The following is a 23,740-nucleotide window of genomic DNA, read 5'->3' as shown; positions in this document are numbered from 1 at the left end:
TGTGCTGAACTTATCTCCGAAGCGCTTACTTGACCTTATTAAGAGAATGCCTAAGCTTTTACAATAGATTTAGTATATAAAAGCGTTGAATCTAACAAATCCTTCTTTTTACTTATGCTGTAGCAGTTTATATTATAAGCCTGATTAAGAGTTTGGTGGTCCAACCGCCTGAACGCAGCGGCCGTCAGTAGACCACAGTGCTGCAGGCTGTGGTGACGTTGCGGCGGTGGGGATTATTTTTCCATATGTATCAATGCCTGTGTGAACATTTCGACTGCATATGTGTCAAATGCACACATATGCAAGATACGTGTGTTAAAATACCATCTACCTATTGCCGGAGTCCTGTCTATCTGTGGGCAGTCCATGCAATTGGTATATGGTACAAAAAGGACTCACCAGTACATCACCGCAAACAAGGTCATAATGCTCGGGATGAAGATGCTGCTTTGAAGGGGGCCAGAAGAAAGAGATCTACATCAAACTTTGATGGGAAGAACAGGAAAGGAGTGGGTATGCACTTCAAATCCTTAGTTTCTGCCAACTTGAAGCTGGCGGTCCCACCACTGCGGTCGGGCTCATCGGAAAGCCAACTTGTAATATGGAAGGCGGTTAAACTCCTCTTTACCACCCCATGACTGCTGCTTTTCCACACCCCCGACCCCGGTGGTCTGCGGTTTGCTGGAGGTGTCGGTGGTTCAGCCACAGTCTTTGCAATAGCAATCTGCCCAACTCCTAATATGGTGGTTCGACCGCTGACCTCGCAGTGGTCAAACCGCAACCGCGGGGAACGTGGATCATGGATCGCCAACCTTGTAATAAGGCCCTATATGTTTTTTGCACTTTTGGGACACTAAATGGGCCTGGATTCAATTAAATCCATTCTTAACATGCTCTAGATCATCCTATAGTTTTAGTGACGATTTCTGGTTCTGTTCTATAACTCATCAAATCGAAGCTTTAGAAATGTTTTTTCATAGTTTTGTCTTCTGTAACTCCAACGTATACTGTGCACTTTAATGTAAATAAGGTGTTTTTACTGTTTTGATCATTTTTATGGCCTATTTTGGCTGGTCACAGTAAAAATATTTGATTTGATTTGATATGATTTGATTTTCTCACTATTAAAATAAAAAATATTCTGTATTGCTCTGCCAATTTAGTTATGGGGCATAATGATCTATTTTACAGTGTACCATTTTGTTTTAACTTACAAGTTGGGTTCTTGTAGGAAACCAGTCCACTTTCACTCAAAAGCTTGATTGACGTCTTCACTTGGGCGTCTTCACTTGGACTTGTTCGAATTGAACTAAGCATTAGAGCAATCCTGGGTTTGTTTCCAAGAACCATATCATGTTGGTTTTAGCTATAACCATACAACATATGAAAAAAGATACACTTTACTTCGGTGAACGAGTCTTTGATAGCAGATTGACCACTTACAAAAGCCAACAGAATCTGTATCAGAAGATCTTAAACCATGAGGATCATAGACAAACTGGAGGGATTCACGAAATGTACCCCGATTTAGAAATCGGTCAGAGGAGCCACACTTATCATCATTGGGTAAGATGTCAAAGAAGTGCAAAATATGTTTACTTTCTATGGATTCTTTCTGCATATTTTATCTTAAACTTCTTATTTTGTTACTTCTTGACCTGTCCTAAAATACCAGCAAATGGACTTGTAGAACATCTAGCAGTGCATTGTTCAGTCTCCATTTTATTCTGAACAGTAAGCTCTTTATTTGTTAGCAATTATTTATTCCTATTTCTTGGGTTTTACATTTTCTTCATTTATCTAATCCATCTTTACACATGACCAAAATACCATAATTAATACATACACAATATGTATCATACATCATTTTAACAACCAGTAAACTATAATAGGGCTTGAAACAATAGTGGTCAATAACCTTCAATCTCTGTTTAAATCACAGATTAGTTAGCCTTGCAAAAGCTACATGATATTGCGAAATATATGTCTCCTGGATTGTTAATGTAATCAGTACTTTCAAAAGTCATGATTTTAATGTGTCTGAAAAGGAATATTAATGAAAAAACTGAGTTCAAGTATAAAGGATCTACAACAATATGACAGATCCCTTTGCTCTAGCCTGCGTTGGTGCACAATTAACCCCCATGCGCCGATGCAGGCACCCTTACAAAGATGCCTGTGTTATGGGGATAATTGTTTATGTGCAGGAAGGTGTCCCTTCCTGCACATAATACATCTGAAATGGTGTTTTAAAACTTCTATGTGTGCTGCATTAGCACGCATAGAAATTGCGAAACATCATTTTTTTTTTTTTAAATGATGGTTTATGTGAGAGAAGGGACAACTTCCTGCACATAAACAATCACAAGAGCTGATTTCCTCGTTCTATATGTGCTGCAGAATCCAGCACACATAGAAAGAGGAAAAAACTAGGAGAAATGATTACATTTTTCCGGGCCATGCCTCCCCTGGGGTGATTAGCATTCAGACGCGTTTCCAGGTTCATGCTGTAACATAAATCTAGAAATGTGTCAGATTCCATGGGTGTTGCGTGATAACACCCACAGCAACACCCATGGAATGCCCCTTTCATGCAAAGTGTTATGTGTAAATGGGCCATATTTACAAGGACACGAAAAGCAATGCAGAGTGGCTGTACATGTCCTTGTAAATATGGGGCAGCAGATTGCGCCACCGATGTGTCACAAAAAGAGACACATTGGTGCCACAAGTGGCTTGTAAATAAACCCCAAGGTTTCTTGGGACAGAGATGCAGGTCAGAAAAACACAAAAGCCCTGCATTCTCTAAATTCCCTCTAAAGCATAACGTTGTAGTTCTTTGGATGCTTACTACTGATACATATTCCTCAAAGTAATTAAAACACTATCAGTGAATGCGTTAAATGCTTCTCTCCGGTTCGCTGTTTCTAACATTTATATTTGATAAAAATTTGAGCCCATGATGAAAAGTTGCCACTACGAAAAGTCTGGCATTTTTCTTATTATATGTGTGATATGAAACTGTTTATCTTACGTGTCTGTTTTAAAATCTCTTTTGCTGCAATTAGTCTATAAAAGGTTGTACTGACAAAACTCATTGCATGGTTGCACGGGGGATGTATTGCATACTCATCATAAACATACAGAAATATTTTACAATTTCTTCTTCAGAAAATCGAATTTTTCTGTAAATGAAGCAGGACAAATGAATGGGTCAGCTGGAGGTGGCGGAGGGAGTGGAGGTGGAGGAAGTGAAGATAATGAGATGCCAGCAGCTCATGAGATCGGCGAAGAACTGACATACACAGGAAGGTAAGGGAATGTCCTAAACAACAATCAACCAACTGCAATTGTAGATGAGACCCAATTCAAATAATGTAAGTAGCCACATTATGGAAATGCATAGTACAACAAGAGATTTAGGACCAGATTTATATGTTGATGGAGAGAGAACTCCCCGCCAACATAGTGGGTTGGGCCGACTTAAAGTTTGGCTACAGCAGTGACTATTCCGTCACTGCCATAGCCAAACTTCTCCGACAGTCCGCTGGGTTAAGGGCCATCAGATAATTGGCTATATGCCCACCCGCTCAATTAGGATGGGTGGACATATTACTATTTTTTATATTGGCCATCAACTCCAAGCAAACCCAGCCAGTGAGGGACTGTAGAAATATTGCCCCCCTCACCATGGGTGATAACTCCCATGGCAAATGGGGCATTATCCTTTTTATTTTCAAAAAGAAAATCCCCTATTGGGACATTACTATGCTCATAAATGTCTATGTGTAAAATGTTGCCTTTGATATGCGTGATTAGGTTAAAAGATTGTTTCAGGTTGCTGTGTACTGAGCAACTAATTACCCACTGACCCACAAATCAATGAGGTCACACAAGGTGGCAGCAATTTCACCACACTTTGGGGGAATGTTGGAATTGCCATCTCAGAGTTTTTCCAAGATGGTGGTTTAATGTGCCTCCTGATAAAAATACACAGGGCCATTGTCACCAGAGTTAAATATGGCATACCTTTCCCCGCCATAGTAGCAGAGGTGTTTCCTCTGTCAAACCTTTAGATGAATTTGCCATTGTAAAGAGTCGAAATGAGGTATTTTGATTGTATGTGTACTTAGAGCGAGTGGTGTATCACTACAAAAGTGTGACCGCAAGAATTATATGTTTATGGTTCCTTTGGCAAAACTGTTTTTATAAAGACAGCATGTCATGACACTCTACAAGACTTTGGAAAGTGTGTTAGAATTATGGACTCTATACCAGCTTCTCAAAGTTATTCAAGATCCAGGTTTTAGTGGGAATTATTAATGGGCCAGACACATGTTTCTGGGAAGATCATTCCTAAGTGGATCACATTCTTGCGGCCAGGAGTTCTCCATTCTGGTAAATTCGACACAGAGTGAATAATATCCATTTACAAATACTTATTTTTGCTCATGTTGCTCTATGTTGAAAATAGTTATCACCATTGAGGAATGCCTTCCCCTACACTCCCACAAAATCTGGGGTGATCCATTCCCCTATTATGCCCACCCCCCCTCTACCCACCTGGAGTAAAAATCCAACACTTTTTAGTTTGGGAAGAGGACTCAAAGTAGCTTATGAATGATGATTAATGTACATGTGTGTGGGCATTTACAAACTTTGAAGGCTAGCCATGCAGGGGGTTCTAAGTGAGGAGAACTCCACAATCATGGCAGAGATCTTCACCCATGTAAATGGTCTTATGCCCACCAGGAATCCCTTTGTGAATTACTGAAAAGTGTAAAGGATGTCAATTCAGTTGTAGACGTACGTTTACGATTAAATTTACCTTTGTGAATATGGCCCAAATTATCTTGCGTTAATTGTCTTTGAATGTGAAGCATACATGTGTTGTATGGTATCTAAAATAAAGATCTATGTTCTTATAGATTATGAAATTTGATAAAATAATGTGTTAGAAAAATGTAACTTTACATTGATTCTACAATACAACCCATACAAAATGACAAAAAATATTTTGCTTGTCAACTCAAATGTAAATGCAATCTGTGTTCATAATCCATAGAAAGCTTAATTTGGTTATGATTTTTAATATTTTTATGAACTTTTTTCTTCCATACAACAAAACAAAGAATATAGAGTACTTTAATGTGAACAGGCCAATTAATTGTAAAACATTTATTTCCTGTCTAATTTAGATTCTGTGGTGGCCTCTATTTAGATATCAAGAGGAAACTGCCCTGGGTTCCAAGTGATTTTTATGAAGCATTTCATATCCAGTCTATTTCAGCTATTCTCTTTATTTATCTTGGATGCATTACAAATGCAATTACATTTGGAGGATTGCTTGGTGATGCAACAGATAACTACCAGGTATGACCCTCATTGGCTTGTTCTGCTTTATTTATTTCAATTGATATATTTATGAACCCTTGGTACAACTTTCATTCTCAAATGTGGTTAGGATTAAAGTCCCTCATTTTAGCATTCTCTCTTGGCTAATTGTAAATGTAAAGTAGGTGGTTTTTATAATGTATATCAAATTATCTCACAACAAATTTAACATATGGTCTTGCCCATCCACTGACGTCCAACCCCATTTTTTGGAAGTCTCTCCTTTCCGTGTTCACAATTTATCCAGTAGAGATCCTGACCCTCTCTAAGAATACATTTACTATACATATCAGAGCCTTTTGCTTGGGATTACCTGTGAGAACATCTTAGGTAAACTTTGTGCACCCCCATCTTCCTTTAATCTTATAAATAAAAGTGTAATTCTTAACTTTTGCAACTTTTCTCTTATAAATTTAACATTCATAATTTCTCTCTGCAGAATTCCTTTTGTGATAATTAGATGTCTAATTAACAATGTGATACACTGCATAGTGGTCATTTTCTGGCTATGGATAACATGAATGTCACACCTCAAGCACTATTTCACACATGTTTCTACTGCAAAATCAATTCTTGACAACTTTTTTCTTCCTTTGGGAGCAAAAAGCCAACCTCAAGGCTGTTCATTTGTGGGGAGACTGAACGAGAAGTCAGGGCTATGATTTTGTGGGCAATCTGTGCCTCTTCCAAAGGCTGCACTTTTATGGGTAAAAAAACTTCATTGTGTGAATAGTTTTGTCCTTTTCTGGAGGTCCATCATGAACCTGTCTAAGCCTGGCATATTTATGTGAGCCAATACCAAGTTTCAACAGTACACCACAAGAAAGTAATTTCTGTTATAAATATATGTGTTTACGTAAGACTGTCTTGCTGAGTCAAGCATACCCCACAACCTGACTTTGCATTGGAGCAATGAAGTATTATGTTATTTACTATCCAAGGTGTTTGCCAGGAGGTTGCCAAGCTTTTTACACAAATAGACCAGTGACCTTGGCAACTATCAGCTGTGCTGGTAGGTATGTTAAATTTACCAAACATTTTTTACCACCAGAGCATATTTACCATGCAGGCAAGTAACAGGCAAGCCCTTTGTGGGCACTTTACAATGCAGGAATTTACCACACAGGTAAGTAATTTTTTTTTTATTACATTCTATAAACACACATACACACACACACAAACACACACATATATATATTTTACACAGTGGTAGATATAGTTAGGTCATAGTTTTCAAAGGAAGAGCCTAAGAGGATTTTGTTTGCTAATAATTTTGATGCTGTTTCATGACTCTTCACAAAACTTTCAAAAAACAAAGTTCATCCAACTCAGGTCCTTCCTTGAAAGTTTCGGGGTGATTCATCAATTGGGGTCTGACAAAAAGAAGGGGACTAAAGCTGTCGTTTTCCCAGCAATTTTACATAGGTATTTCCAACTTTGAGAAGAGATAGAAAGAAATGTCTGGAAGGAATTACACAGAATTTGGCAGAAGCTAGATTGTTACTCAGAAAGCGTGCTCTTTGTGATTTGATGCAAATTGGTTCATCCATTTTCAAGAAATTAGGTAAAAAATCTAATGATTTCTCAATGGTTGTTCTCACAGGAGTTCCGTGGTACTTGTGTACAGCATTTTGATTGGCTTAGAGGGCTATTTTTGTTGACGGTCCCGCAGGACGGGGAATGTGAAGGAAAATGTTGCAGCTGTAATTACAGGACTCAGGGACCGGGCCCCCAAAGCCTGATTTTTGTTTAAAAATAGCATTTAAGGGGGAAGGGTAGAGGTACTTCACTCCGTGGCACTTCTGGGAGGACCCAGAGAGACTATGCCAAAGGCCACAATGTGAAATAAATTTGTTTTTCATGCTATGAGTACAACTGTACCACAGCGGGATCAAGCCCGGATGCTACCTCAAGACAAATGTGAGCTTCACAAACTGTAGCGTGCATGGTTTTTTGCTACCGGGGATTGAGCTTTGTGGGATCACAGGAGTACGGCGGTACCAAAATATATGTTTAAAAAAGAAAGGTGTTGGGTAGGGTGTGTTCAGGGTATTGGCTGCCTGTGGGGAGTTGGCCACAGGGCCTAGATGCAGACCAGACAGAGCAGCCAATTTCATACAGCGCACAGCCGATGAAGTGTTGGGCACAGGCCCTGTAGCCAACTTCACAACATGCACAGCCAGTGCCATGCACAATTAGGGGTTGACAGTCCACAGGATTGGATGCAGGGGCCAGAGGCTATGTGTGGCAGATGGTCGACTTCCTACAGAGGGCTCAGTGCAGGAGCTACTTGTCTATATAGTAAACTAAGTATATTAGCCAATGAGATGCTGTTTCTAAGCACTGAATCAGAACCGCTCTTCATGAAACAGCCCAGATAGCATATAATCCAGCCAATGCATGGAAGGAGTTAGGGACACACACTATGTATATATATTTTTAATCAGCTATTGTTAGGGATAGTCACAGCAGGTATTTAATACCAACTTCTTTCAGGGATGGCCACCTGGGTCAGAGTTAACCATCAGATCCAAGGGAGGGAGGGAGGGCTGAAATCTGTTAGGGACAACCGCACTATGTCATTCATCTGCCCTCATGCAAGAAATGTACACAGGATGCAAGGTTGCCCACAGATGCACAGGTGCACAGGTGGCAATTGCATGCCTGAGATGGTCATTATTTGCTAGAAATCACCACAATGTAAGAAATAGCTTTACCAAATGGCAATAATGTCCAGCCTCTTACACACACATACATTTACACACTCAGATACATACATATATACAAGTTTACAAGCACATGCCCTCACGCGCACAAACACACACACGCATGTTCACAGACACTTGCTCGCACAGCTGAACCAGGTCCATCATTACCCCCTCAGTTCCTTACTTACCCAACTTATGGGTCACTGGATTTTTGGAAGGCTGTAACCAATCTCTGCTATGGAACTCTACCAGCTTGATCTAATAGGGGCTGGTGGTGGAGCAAGTGACAGTGGGAGACTGCCAAACTGATGCAGCAGCATAATGTGGTACTTCTTTGAGCATGCTTGGGACTTGCTTCTCTCCTTTCCCTGTGTCTAGGGATGTCACAGGCCCCATACTCGGGATTAAAGGGAAAAGACAGAGAAAGGAGGATGCCAATCATATGGCAGCCCTACAAGGAGTATGGAGTAGTTTGTTATACGGTGACAGTAGAGGTAAAATCTGTCAGCGTGTTAGGACAGGCATGGATGGAGCATCACCACACCCACTCAATGGATAATCCACAACTACCCCTTATTCCTCTTGTTAGAAATGGGGGTCTCTAGGTGGCAAGGGCTTGCACCTATGTCCAAGTAGGAACCCTTCTTCCTAGTCAGGATAAGGGAGTTACACTCCTAAAATAACCCCTGCTCACCCCCTTGGTAGCTTGGCACGGGCAGTCAGGCTTATCTTAGAGGCAGTGTGTAAAGCATTTGCACATAACCAACAGTAATACAGTGTAAGCACTACAAAAGGACACCACACCATTTTAGAAAAATATTCAATATTTTTATTTACTTAAGACAAGACCAAAACGATAAAAATCCACAATACAGTACTTAAAACATTTCAGTTATCACAGTATCTTTGAAAAACAGTTCCTCGATGTCGGGCTTGAAGTCTTTGCTGTTCCTGAGTCTTCTTGAACAGGGGGCAAGCTCAACCTCAAGCCCTTAGAGAAACTCACAAAAGTAGATTGCAGAAAGTTCAGTCCAGTCCTTTCACTGCCCAAGACAGAAGCAGCCACTGCAGGCCAACACAGCAAAGCACACAGCAACGTGGTAGTTCCTCCTCACAGCTTCTCCAGCTCTTCTTCTTGGTAGTCTTCTTGATCCAACAGAGTTCTCTGAAGTCTTTTCTATCCCTGAGACTTCCAACAGGAGGCAAGCTCTACTTCAAGCCCTTGGAGAAAACTCTAACAGCAGGATGATGAAAGCACAGTCCAGTCCTTTCCCTACCCAAGACAGAAGCAACCACTGCAAGCCAACCCCTCAACATGCAGCATAGGGGCAGTACTCCTTCTCCAGCTTTCCCGGTCCTTCTTCCTCACAGTTTCCTTAGTTCAGAAGTAATCTAAAGTTCTGGGGTCTGGGCCCCAATATTTATACCACCAAATCCGTTGTCCTCTGAAGGCAGAGCGCCCTCTACCTAGTTCAAACCAGTTCTGGGTGCATTCTGCCAGTGTGCACCTTCTTCCTTTGTCAGTTTGAGCCAGGGTCATCAGACGCACCACAGGAGGTGGAGCCAGCATTGTGGAAGGCAGCCACAGCCCTATTCAGACCCAGGTGCAACTCCTCCCACCCATCTACATGCAGATAGGTCTATTCAGCCCTATGCTGACTCACCCTGTCTCCTGGAGTCTCCCCCAGCCCCTGTCACTCACAAACCAGACAGACAATATACAAGCTAGCCGAGGCAGGCTGGATGGTTAGGCAAGAAAATACCTACTTTCTAAAAGTGGTATTTTCAAACACAGAATGTTAAAACCATCTTCACTAAAAGATGTATTTTATCATACTGAGGTCAGGTATACTAAACTCGAATTTCCACTGTGTTCCCTGGGTCAGTTAGGGTTATAGTATGTTATAATCAAACTGCCCATTCTGGCCTATGGGGAACAGATAGCCTTGCAATAGTGAAAAACGAAGTGGACTGTAATTCACTATCAGGACATGCCACACACACCAGGGCATGTCCTACCTTTCCCATACAATGCACCCTGCCCACAGGGGTACCGTGGGCCTACCTTAGCGGTGACTAATATGTAGAAAAGGAAAGGTTTAGGGACTGGCAAGTGTGTGTGCTTGCCAAGTTGACATGGCAGCCCCAGACTGCACACAGGCTCTGCAGTGGCAGGCCAGAGTTACACTTTATGGGCTGTTTGCGTGGGTGGCACAATCCAGGGCTGCAGCCCACCAACAGCATTTGATTTATAGGCCCTGGCACTCACAGTGCACTTTACTAGGGACTGACACATAAATCAGACAGTTTACACATAGAGCAAATGCACTTTAGCACTGATTAGCTGTGGGAAAGAGCCCAGAGTCCTAAAACCAACACACACAGGTCAGGAAAAACTAGGAGGAAAAAGCAAAAAGTGTAGGGATAACCCTGCAAAAAGGGCCATTTCCAACACCTCTCATCAAGCGACCTCAAACAAAAAGAGGTAAAGTTATTTCTTCGGGGCTAGAGAGGGGAATGGCTGTATCTACATCAATCCACCTACTTTGCCTCTTAATATTTACTTCTGCTCACTTTCACCTTATCCCATCCTGCTTCCTAACTAATAATAAGTGTGCACAGCAATAATTAAGTAGTGGGGGCTGGTCTCAATACCTATCAAGCTAAGTTCCAAGCAATCTTATTTCACTTAACTAAATCCACCAAGACCACATTGCACCATCTCAATGCGTTGCTACATAACACTACAGTTATCAAAGCACCTAGTGTGCCCAAAAGGTGTGACCTTGGTTTTGCTGTGATTAACTTCTTAGTACTCTGTGTCCAATAAACAATCAAAGAACTGACACCTCCCCAAAGGCCATTCAAATTGTGTTTACATTACATCTGTCAAAAGCATAGAAAACGTAATCTGACGCTCTGTTTAAGGTAAAACACACTGCACCTGAATAAAAACCTGCATTTTGTAGAATATAAAGTAGTACCAAAAAGTGCAATTCACAAACCTATGGAGGAAGATCTCCCCCTCCACCTCTCCTACCTTCTCTGTGCAGACTTTCCTGTACAGGTCACAAATATCTCCACACGCATACATATCCGATTTTGTAGTAAATGTGAGACCAAGGAGAGTGGTGGAAATGCAGGGAATAATTATTCAAAAATGGGTGGGGTTTATGTAATTTTAATGAGAGATTCTAGGGAGACTTGGTAATACACAGCACACACACACAAAAAGAGTAAGAACATTGTTATTCATGAATTACACTTCTAAAGTTAGTACAGCCCTAGATGTGTTAAACAGATGTAAATGTACTCAGCCCAGCCTTGGAGTGAGTCAAGCAGCACACATGGAAAACTACTGGTAGTGGAACACATTCCGATGGTGCTATTCACTCTACATGTGATCAAGACAAACCATAGTTTAATTTTATACAGAGTAAAATATGCTTTCAAAGATTGAGTAATACGTTTAATATCATGGTTCAATCAATCAATCAGGGATTTATAATGTGTGGCACATCAGCTGTGAGATTCTCAAGGCACTGGAGTAGCTAACTGCTTCGTGGTGATATGTTCATTTGCAAAGTCAGGCCTTAAGTCCTTCCCTGAACTCCCAGAGCGATGGGTGGTCCTGAGGTGTGGGAGAAGGTCATTCCATGCCTTGGCTGCCAGGTGTAAGAAGGAGCGTCCTCTGCTGTTGCTTCGGTGGATCCAAACAGTGTCTGCGAGGAAGAGGGAGGCAGATCATAGGTGTCTGGTCGGTTGGTGAAAGTTCATGCGTTTGTTGATGTATGCTTGTCCATCGTTGTGCTGGGCTTTGTATGCGTGGGTCAACATCTTGAACTGTCATCTCTTCTGGATCGGGAGCCAGTGTCGCTTCTTGAGGTGCGGTGTGACATAAGTTCTTATGGAGAGGGCGAGCATAAGTCTTGCTGCTGAGTGTTGTATTGTTTGTAATCTCTTCAGGACGCGTTCGGTGACTCCTACAGAAATTGTGTTCCTGTATTCCAGCCTGCTGGTGATGAGGGCCTGTGTGACCGTCCTTCTGGTGTTGACTGGGAGCCACCTGAAGATCTTGCGGAGCATGCATAGGGTGTGGAAGCAGGAAGATGAGACTGCGTTTACCTGTCTCTTGATAGCTTGCTGTCAAAGAGGATGCTAAGGTTTTGGGCATGGTCTGTCGGGGGAGGGGCGGAGTTCAACAGGCCACCATGTGTCGTTCCATAGCAAGGTGTTGTCCCCAAAGATGAGGAATTCTGTTGTGTCTGTGTTGCGCTTGCGATAGTTGTCCTTCATCCAGTCGGCGACGTTCATCATGCTTCTGTGGAAGTTGGCTCTTGTGGTGGAGAGGTATTCTGACAGCGAGAGGATGAGCTGGGTGTCATCAGCATAGGAGATTAAGTTGAGTTCATGTGATTTGATCGTGTTGGCAAGGGGGTCATGTACATGGTGAAGAGATTGAGGCTGCGGGACGATCCTTGGGGGACACCGCAGATGATCTTCTTGGGTTCTGAGGTGAACAGTGGGTGATGGATCCTCTGGGTTCTCTCGGGAAGGTATGAGGTGATCCATTTGAGGCCATCTCCTTAGTAGCATCAATCCCTATATGTTTGCTTTATATTATCAAAAAACATTTAGTTCCTATGATATTTGAACTTGTGGGTCCATTGCTCAATTATAGGCATAATTCACTGTATGGCTTTAAAATAATAGTCATTAATATGTTAGTTTGTTGGATTATTAACTATACTCTTCAAAAAATTGAGTTTCTTTGTTGAAAATCAATTACATTGTTGTACAACTGAGATTTCGATGTTTGTCTGGACATTTAAACTACATCTTGATATTAGGTTGCCATGGACAATCAGCTCTTTAGTTTGGACGGGAATTCATTTAAATTTGTCTTTTCCTTCCCATTGGTTTCTTATGTAAAATACTGCTTTAGGGTACATCAATGGTGAAATGAAAAATTAAAATCTAAACTTTGTGTTATGAAAAGGTTACATGTATCTCCTGGAACCATTCAGATTCCCTTTGTGAGTTCAGGAAACTGGTTATTTTCTATGAAAGTTAAAAGAGTTCAGCCATGACTAATATCTATTCTATTCTTGTATCAGGACATCCTACTTCTCTATGCTGATGTGGAAAACAGATTGCACCTACAAACTCCCAAACCAGAATTTTCAGTATGACAAATTTAGATTCGGAATAACAGTGAGAGCCTGGATCTTTCTGTAAAGATCACTGTCTAGACATACTGCTATTAAAGAATAAGGGCCATTTTGCAGTCACAAACCCTGTAATTCACATCACTGGGAATGCAACATCAATATGACTTTTTAGAATGTATGAAACCCATTGTGCGATTTGGAAAAGCATTTTTGACCCACAAAATTAGTTTATTGCCCAATACTAAGGGCCTGATTTAGGTCTTGGCGGAAGGGTTACTCGTTCACTACATTGACGGATAGCCCATCCGTCGAAATATAAATCCCATCAGATATAATGGGATTTATAATTCCGCAGACGGAATATCCGTCATCGTTGTGACCAGTCCCCCAAGATCTAAATAAGGCCCTAAGTCACAATTAGGAGGGGAGTGAAAGGGGCGTCCTCTAGTAATTGCAATTCAGTATTGTATGTATACGTAAAACATCAACAAACTCCTCAAAGGCGGTAGTAACTGATTCACAAAAGGGAAGCTGTTTTCTTTACACAGCTTCTCCTTTGATAATTGTGTCAGGAATCCTTAAGGGGAGCAGGGAGTGACTCAGTGGACCACTGCCTGCTCCCTTCAACAGGTTTCCAAATTGGTTTTTGGGAAGCAGAGCACGTTTCTGTGAGGAGAAAAAGCTGCTTTAAAAAAAGTCTTACTTGTCAATACAAAGGCAGGGCTGGAGGTCAGCTGTCCCTTGCACTCCAACATCATTGTGTTTGTTGCCAATCATACCAAGTCACAAATAGAGAACTGACTAATCAATATTTTTAGGGCAAGTCGGTCTGCAAAATGTCATTGTAATTTGCAAACATTTTTTGTGAACACTCTTTTAGTACATCATGCACTAAGGTCCTCATTTACTGGTGGGTTGCAGCGTGACACCAACCAAAATAATTGCAGCATTTTCTATCTGCCTCCTCTTTGTTCTCCCACCCCATGTAGACGCTGGGGGGATGTTATTTTGCCATTGGCAGAGCCAGTGCCTGCTCCTTCTGAGTATACTGATGCTAGGGCACAATGCAAGTGCAAATGGTCCTTTGGGATGTCTCTAATTAGGGTTACCCCTCTGACACTCTAAACCATAGTGATCTTTAACAGAAAATCTCCTAAAATGTAACTCACATCATTAAAGAAGTCTCCAAGTGGACAAGGATGTTGATTCTGTGATTTGGATGTTGATTCTGTGATTTCTGAAAATAGTTTACCACTCTGTTTATCTATGTCATGGGGGTGCAAAACTTGCATAACTTGCGTGATGATGTTTTGGGATTGATGCAGGAATTCTGCACAAATACAGAACTATGCGCAGGAAATGGGGCCTTGGTGTTTAGGGATTGAGTCTTCCTACCACCTTTGTACCCACAAACCCAAGAACCGCTAGCCATAGTTACTCACTTGCTCTCCTACTCACTCACAGAGAAGCAAATAATTAGACACCCCAGAACACAACACCCCCAGTTCTCTCAGGAATCGCGGTAACAAGACACATCCTTTCGCTCATTCTCTTGTACTCGTCCACAATAAGATCTGACGGAGACACGAAACAGTTAAAAATATTTATTTGAACTAACGTGCCCTAACATGCAGTATACGTGCAACAACAAGCAGGAATATGCATAGTACAAATATTGTCAGCATAGCAGTCAGTCCATGAATCATGAAGGAAGGGAGATGTCATCACAGAAAGACAATGGAGAAAGGACTGTAGTGCCTAACCTCCCTCCCCTTGCTAAGAAGAAGTATTATTATATAATAGAAGATCTTTGGGCTTTGTCAGCAGACCCCATACCTTAGCTTATAGATGGTAGATCTACATCACAGGTGCTCTTCTCCCTGGAAAGGTCCCTCTCCAAGTGTGTGTCACCCATTTGTGCACACCACTAAAAATCCCAGTATGCTGTTCATACAACAGCTACATCAGTATGTTTTGTCTAAGGGCAAAGGACTGGCCAGAACAAAATAACCAGGGTCATTTTTGTTCGACCTTGCACATAATGTTCAGTCAAAATCCCAGGAACATGCCGAGAGTGAACACAGCAATGAGTTCTCATGGGAAAGCAATCTTTGAAATTATTGCAAAAAATAAAGACGTGTAGTAACATGTGCCAAGCATCAGGCCCGCTGCATCGTGCTCATGATAAGTTAGTGAAAAACAACACCTTCCCTATGGGCCAGGTGACAGCATAGTTACGCAAAATGTTGCAAAATTATGCGATTATCTGTCATTTTGCAGAGTCAATGTTTACCACTAGGATCCTAAAAACAAACACAGTGAACAGCAGCAACAGCTGCAACTCACGTTATGTTGTTCGCGAGAGTTTGTGTATAATGTTTTTCTTGGTAAATTGATACCACGAATGGTGAGAAATTACACAAGGTGGCATAATGGCATAATTTCGGGAATTTTGCATGGCAAGCGTAATGTAAAATTCCCAACATTATGTAAATTACACCTGTGTAATGTAAATCTTCTCTTCACTGCTCACGGATGTGAAGACAGGTCTAACATGCAGAATGCCAAGGTGGGGCTTCCATACCTGCTCTTGAAAAGCTGGGCTACAAACTTTAAAATTGGCAGCCCATCCCTCACTTGGAAGGCAAAGCCAGTGCATCTGCTGGCTGCTCCAGCTATACATCACCCAGTCCAGCAAATTTGCAATTACCTCCTATGTTGTCTAACATGGTTCAACAAATAAGCACAAAAGCATCTTCTTGAACGAGTAGCTTGTAAGCTACTGGAAGCTCTCAAGCTACTTGTAAGTGGCTCTCCTGTGTGCAGCCCAGCCTACCTATTTAGAAACTTTTGCTTTATTGCATTAACATACGTAAACCAAAATTGAAAATGTATATTTGAGACGAAAAGGTGTTTTTATGAACTCATAAGCTGATATCTGGAGACAAATTGCTGATTTTCCAAACTATATATTTCAAGCTGATATTTGAGTGACAAATCATGTGGCATTCTCGAACCTTTAACAAAAGTTATTATGTTGGTTCCGAAGGCATTTGGCTATGGCTGGTATATATTACCCATGTACAGGCATTCCAGATTGACAAAGTCTTTTTTCACATTACTTCTTACAACCACACCTGATGGACTGGATCGCTGGTAGTGATCTTTAAATGGTAGGCACTATTGTAATCTTGTCTGATATGGTCACTAATACATCAGTAATGATATTAGTAGCTCTCGCTGAATTTCATTGAACGTAAGTAGCTCTTACAGAAAATGTTGGAGACCCTTGCACTAGAGTGATAGATGAACAGAGACCTTATGTTTACTTTCTTATCTTCACAACACTGTTTCTAATTAGTTAATGAGGAAAAACTAGCTTTGCACTTAATAATATTTCTGATGGCTATAGTATATTTTTTTCCTATTTTAAAGGGAGTGATGGAGAGTTTCCTTGGAACCGCCATGGCAGGCTCTGTATTCTGTATGTTTGCTGGACAGCCTCTAATTATCTTGAGCAGCACAGGACCCATTCTAATATTCGAAAAATTACTCTTTGACTTCAGCAAGTAAGTTTCTGCTCTCTACAGTGCTGTATTTATAATAGAAATCTATAGTTATAAAAGCCTTATTACAATGCATTTCCTGCTAAATTATTCTGTTATTGCTGTTTTCCTTTTTTTTTTTAAATGTTGTTTATAAACTTGTTAGAATACACACACCCATTTGTGGATTATTACAAAACAGAATCCAATTATGAATTTTATCAATTGGATTATTATTCTGTGTATTATCACTATTAAAATGAAGCAGTGACAACTAAGGACATACCATGAACACCTACCGCCTCTGCTGTGTAGGGATCATTCTGCAAGGGACCCCAATTGCAAACAAACCAAAACTTTGACCAGGGCCATCATAATATATGTGTTGTGACCTAAACACTTGTATCTATCACCATATTTTGCAAAAGGTCCTGCCGTTTTTGTGTTACATCTTGTTCCTCTAAAATCTTGATTATTTTCATCATTTTACAAACTCATAAGTAATACATTTTCATAGGACTTGTAAAGAAGAAACTTTCCTTATCAGTTTTTAACCAGTAACCTGCTTCAACCTCAGGCCATTGCTCACCCTACATTAACTGAACAGTACTTTTAGGAAAACTTACAACAAAGGTTTAAGAAGTTTCTTCAGACATGCAGAGTGGTAGAGAGAACTGCTAGTCAGTCTGGTTTTTAACAGCATTTTTTTAACACTTTGGCAAAACCAGAAGCTTTCTGATCTGTTGGCAGGTAGTCAAGGATAGGAATGAACAACTATAATAAAACATAGTAGCCCATTCTACAGAAATGTGAGTGTTTTACAATTGTAGTAAGGTTGGAAGCAAACATTCCACATTGTAGATGTAGTAAGGTTCAATGAAAACACTACAGGAGCAGCCTAAATAATTCCCAAGGCATATTTGGGTTAGATATCTCTCTGAGCTACATTGCCAAGCCTGCAGGAATCAAGAAACGGGAACCCATTTTATATTAACTACTGGCGATTGCCAGTATGTAGTTATGGTTAGGACCTAGTTTCCAGAGGGAAAGAGTTTTTTGACTTGCCTACATCTTTGGTGCAGTTTGACTAATCCTTTCAAAAGTTTCCAAAAACGTGTGCCGGTGATACTAGTTGTGCATGGAACGTTTCGGGATGATCTTTCAAGTGGGAACCGGGAAAAAGAGGGAATAAAAAAAAAGTTCAATTACCACATGGATTTTAAACAAGACTGCAGCCTGAACTGCTTGACAGAATTAAACAAAATGTTGCAGAAAGGTAGGTTGTTTCAGAAAGCACGCTTTTAGTTATTTGGTGTATATCCATTCAGTAGTTTTTCAGATATCTACTGAAATTTATATTTATATATATGGGGATGCGGATCCTTCGAGCATCTGACATTCCCTGTACTCATATCTGATTGGCCGCCAACACTTCACTCAGAAAGTGTTGGCAGCCATCTTGGGACTCCGCTTTATCCGAGTCCCAAAAAACACACGTTAAAAAAGTAGAAAGGGGGCAGGGAAGGGATGACCTAGCCCCCTAACCCCGTTCCTGGGTTCTCCCTGAGAAACTGCCAGGGCAAAAAACTTAAAAATATATATATATATATTTGACTGAAAAGCACAGCAAAGTCACACATCCACTGCAAAAATAAACGGGAAAAAAAACAAGCGTGGTCTCCCGTACTTGCCCACACTACAGCCCCCTGCCTTACAAATGAAAGGGGAGACACTTACAGCCTGGTCAACATGTATGTGACCATTTATTTGACCATTTAAAGTCTGAAATTAAACCAATATTCACAAACGAAATAGAGGTCTGTATGTTTAAACAAATCATTTACCTGTTTCTGGAAAGGCCATCTAAAGACAGACAGAGATCCGCCTAGCCTATTTCATTGAGGTCCTTCCCAAATGCACCTTCTTTGAAGGTGCCTGGTGACCGATTGTGGTTTTTCCCTCTTGTTGGTTATCACCATTTGCAGAATTCTGAGTAGTAGCATCATGTGTCCCTCAACCCACCGCCTGCAGATGAGGTAGGCCTTGAAGTGGAAACCTCTTTCTCACCGTTCAGTGTTGGATGAATTCATATTTTGAACACTCTGTGTAACAGCAAAGGGGAAAAATGTGACCTGAGGATTTGTACTGCCACAAGAATGCCACAAGATTGTACCTATTGATTATGTTTCTATTATTCAGATAGGTTTTATGTATCCTGAGCAACTCTCTCCTGAGGTTCTGAAAAGCCAAACATTTTTCCCTTTACAAAAAATGCCTGAAGACTTTATCATTGAGCTTCTAACTGATTTTGTCATTTCTCCTCCCCCACCTTCTTTCCTTGCACCAAATTAATTCCCATTGTGCACATAGTTAATCGTCCTTTTTCGTATTTCCAAGCTTACTCGCCCACCCCTTTCTTACCCTGGTGTCTCTTTTTCTTCTTACATGGCGACATGGACTTGACAGTTTCTTATTGAGTCCTTGACCTCATTGTTTTGTTAATTTTAAAGTACACTGACACCCCGCAATAAGATCAGCATCTTGTTATGTGATCACAAGTGAGCCATTTATGTAATGTTAAGATTAATCTGAAGCTCAATCATTGGTATATATGCAATCCCTTTGTATGGAATATACTGGTAATCCGACTTCTGGGCAGCACAATCCATTCTGCTAATATCACCTACACTAATCATGATGCCACCTAGCAAAACTGGGGCCGTATTACACATGACTGCGCCGGCACTAGTTGTAGCAGTGCGCCAGAATATGTTTGTGTTTATGTGCGTTTGCATCTGTGCGCTAATACAATATGCGCACAGACGCAAACGCACATAAACACAGAGCTGTGCCAACATCACAACGCATTACAAACCAATCCTCTGTGATGCCATCGGGCGCATACTCTGGCGTACAGCGACAACTAGCGCCGGTGCAGTCAGTGTAATACAGACCTTGGTGCCTTCATAATATTTGCTTTTTCAAGATTCTGCACCGCTCAGTTTACCGATCTCCTAACATATACAAAAAATATGATTATCACAGCTGAAATGCATGCCTGCTTAGCCCTGTACCATACAACCCATTTTATCAGGCACTGTGAACATCTGAGACAATTTGTACGACAATGCACAAGCTCCCTGAGTCCAGTCACTTGGTTTTGTCTGTGGGTCATTAGGGATTAGGAGATGGGGCTGTAGGTGCAGCTGAAGAAGGGAGGGCTGCTGCTCAAACCCTGCCCTCAAGTCATTAAACGCAGCACCACTCTCTTAGCTACAAGCCCTCTGAGTGACGCACAAACTTAGTTGTCAGGTGACTTGTAAAACTTCAGATAGTCCGCATGTTGCCATCTCATGATGCTAAGAAAGCTGCCATCTTAGATAAGGAATTTTACTCATAATCCAATGGGGTAGTAAGCTGGAATTAATATAGATTGGCATTGTATTTGCAGCATGATTTCTCACAATATCTCCAGCTTCAGTGGTGTTACATCACAATTATTTTCCCAGATATTACTGTCACTATCAAAAGCCTTGTAATAGTCAGTCCTCTCAATTTGTAAAATAAGTACTGAGTGCAGCTACAAGCCCCCTCCTTTGCCTGTTCTTATCCACTGCTTCACCACACAGACTCGGATGTATCTAGTTACTTAATATAACTGACACTCCAATTACTGGGCAATCAGGTTGTCCTGTGATCTGACCCAAAATGTGAGTAACCCTTCCAAAAAGCAAAGGGGCTGACAGGGACCGACCTACTGCCCTACTCTACGCATGCTACCAGTAGGCTTCAATTTTAATGACATTTCATTAGAGCAATGTCTGAAGGGTGAAGACCCAAATACCCTTTCTATGTATTATTTTTTTATGTATTATTTTTCTTTACTACAAAAGTCTGACAGACAATTTTGTGAGGCATACCTAAAATAAGTATTAATCAGATGCACATAGTTACTAATTCAAGAGATGGACATCCGCCTGACTTTCAATATCCTTCCCGGAGATTCATAACTACAAACCCCTTGTTTTAACTGAAAAAAAGTAGTCAAAATTATTCCAAAAGTTTCATTAGCCATTACATGAACACAAGAGACAAGCAATAACATTGACATGGGCATGTCCGAAAATACCAATGTACATCATCAAACAAAGTTTTGTTGTGACATAGGGTCTGATTTATGGTTTGAAGGACAGTACTCCACCCATCAGAGTGGCAGAGGATTTTCCCACAGCACTCTGATGGACTACCATCAGCCAAATTTGGAGATGGCCACTTGTCCAGCGTTCATCTCTGTGCATTGAAAGGAAACTTTCAATGTACAAAAGGTTTGATGAGCTGCTGCCACTGGGTTTAAAGGCCATTTACTAAACTTTTTTGTTTTTCAGAAACAAACTGCCAAAATGAAAGCTGTATCAGAAAGCAACAAATGAATCTGCACCTTGCTAGTTTTCTCACAATTTGTGGCAGTCATTAGTTTTCTTCTGTCCCACATTGCCAGATTGTTCTCGAAGGTGACAGACAGCAAAAAGAAAAATATACTTACCACCCTAAACTGGGTGGGTTGGGTTATGTCCTTTTTTGATGGTCCCCATTCTGTTGGGCCGTTGGATAAAGTTTACAATCAATGGTGCCAACAGGGGGAAAACTTGAGGTCCTTCCATTTTTAAATAAGGCAGGTGAACCGAGGGTTCGAGAGACAGGGTACTCCGGCACATTGCAACAGAGAACATTATTTGCCAAACGTGAAGACCCATAGTTGTTTTATGAGAAATTCACACATTCAATTGAACAAGCGAGTATGACAACACATTTTGTCAAGAGAAACATTTATAGACTAAATCGAAGTTGCAATTTTCTCTGCAGTGCTTTAGAATTTCCATTGAGTTCTTATTTTTTTTATTGTTCTTTCCAGAGGTAATGATATAGATTATCTTGAGTTCCGCCTGTGGATTGGCCTACATTCAGCTCTCCAGTGCCTTATTCTGGTTGCTACTGATGCGAGTTTTATTATAAAGTACATTACGCGCTTCACTGAAGAGGGCTTCTCCACCTTGATCAGCTTCATTTTCATCTATGATGCCATCAAGAAGATGATTGGAGCCTTTAAATACTACCCAATAAATTCAGACTTCAAGCCAGACTATGTAACAATGTACAAATGTGAATGTGTTGCTCCAGATTCAGGTGAGTACAAGCCTTATTGCAGCTTTCATTATTACATTATTTTCCCAAATTTGAAATAATAAAAAAAAATGATGAAAAAATGCAAAAGTATTCGAGACAGAAAATGCGGAGACGGAGGTAACAATAAATGCCACATAATACAGTATTCGCACATGCTAAATGATTCTGATTCACACATTAACATGCAAGTCATTACACAAAGTGTATTGTCAGATTACCAATAGAATATCTAATAAAGATGCCAGATCTATCTGATATTCTGATGGAATTGGAGTTGTGCACATTTCATTAATTTGAAGGTAAAATATATCATATGTGAATTAGTTTATTAATACTGTATGCAACTATGTCTATTCCCAATTAAACCACATGTTAGTTGATGTAAATTGTGAATGAATGAGTTACTACCAACATGAAGAGAAGGCATTCAATAATTGATTTAGAATAGTGTATCTAGTTACTTTCATGTTACTTTCATTGTAGGTTGGCTTGAATTGAGCCAAATGTTAAGAATAAAGATTAAAATTGGTTTAGGAAAGACTGTCATTAGAATAATAGACCTACCAAAGGTCTCTTTCGATGACATATTTCAAACATCTTCCAGAATTGTTGAAAACCTGATGTAGATATCTATTAACAGCCACATTTGATAAGGAAATGCCCTCCTACTGCCCCCTAACATCTGAAGCAGTTACTTTTAATCTGGGGAAACAGTGTTAAATGTATTGGGATTGGCATGCATGTGTGGTTTTCAAGTGTAAGTGGTCATGGTATTTGTTTGGTATCCAAATCCTGTAAGTTTAGATTAAGAAGTTTAATAGTTTAATAACTATGGGCCTTGTTTAGATTTCGGGGGACAGGTTACTCCATCGCAACGATGACGGATGTCCTGCACGCCAAAATATAAATCACATAATATCCTATGGAATTGATATTTTGGCGGAAGGGATATCAGTCACCATTGTGGAGAAACCCGGCCACTGAAATCTAAATCAGGCCCTATGTTCATGCTTCCAGTATTCTGCCTGGGAGAGAGTGGAGTTGCCCCTGTGGCTGGTGAGGTGCTCAGCTTTATTGTAAAATACTTTGCAAGACGATCTGAATCTTCATGGCCTTTACAAAGTTTATCAACAATGGTGCAACAGCTGTTGCAACAGAAAATGTCAATTGAAGAGCATGATTATAGAATCTTCTGTCATCATTCCCTACAGGTCATGATTGGGAAGAATATGACACTTTACTCCGCACGCTTACCCCGCATTTTTTAATCCGCAAAATCTTTTACTACGCTGGGCTTTACACCGCAATCCATTACAATGAATTGTCCATTACAATGCAATTTACTATTCTAACTCCACCGGGGTGTTGTAATGGGGAATGCGTTGTAATCTCACTGATTATGGCTGTGATGTGAGGTGGAAGACGAATCCAGAGCTTGGTGGTTCCTGTGATGAAACTTTTCCCGCCCCAATTGGCCTTTCGGACTTTGGGTACTGTGATTTCTTTTTGCCTCTGTAGAGCGCAAGAGTCTGCTGGGAGTATATCATTCGAAAAGATGTCTCAGGAACTGGGGCCTGGAGTTGTGAAGAGCCTTGTAAGCAAAGCAATGGGCCTTCAATTTAATACGGCTCCTTACAGGCAGCCAGTGAAGTTTACGAATTTCCTTGGAGATAGAATGAAATTTAGGGATGGCCAAGAGGAGTTTCGCAACCGCTTTCTGAACTGTCTGAAGTTTATT

At 40.7% G+C, this 23,740-nt stretch overlaps 1 protein-coding gene across 4 annotated transcripts in view; it reads left to right on the top strand.

Annotated features, from left to right (window-relative positions):
* Nucleotides 1-23,740, top strand: part of SLC4A5 (solute carrier family 4 member 5) — a 753,917-nt gene that overhangs the window by 453,657 nt on the left and 276,520 nt on the right. For all 4 annotated transcript variants that reach the window (XM_085633456.1, XM_085633454.1, XM_085633455.1 and 1 more), the window contains 4 exons: nucleotides 3,172-3,312; nucleotides 5,199-5,373; nucleotides 16,709-16,842; nucleotides 21,731-22,002. In XM_085633456.1, coding sequence (XP_085489582.1) covers nucleotides 3,172-3,312; nucleotides 5,199-5,373; nucleotides 16,709-16,842; nucleotides 21,731-22,002 — 722 coding nt within the window. The remainder of the gene's footprint in view (nucleotides 1-3,171; nucleotides 3,313-5,198; nucleotides 5,374-16,708; nucleotides 16,843-21,730; nucleotides 22,003-23,740) is intronic.

Source organism: Triturus cristatus, chromosome 11 (assembly GCF_964204655.1).
Source record: "Triturus cristatus chromosome 11, aTriCri1.1, whole genome shotgun sequence".
NCBI lineage: Eukaryota > Metazoa > Chordata > Amphibia > Caudata > Salamandridae > Triturus > Triturus cristatus.
Note: the sequence above shows the minus strand (reverse complement) of the source record. Positions and strands in the feature narration are given on the sequence as shown.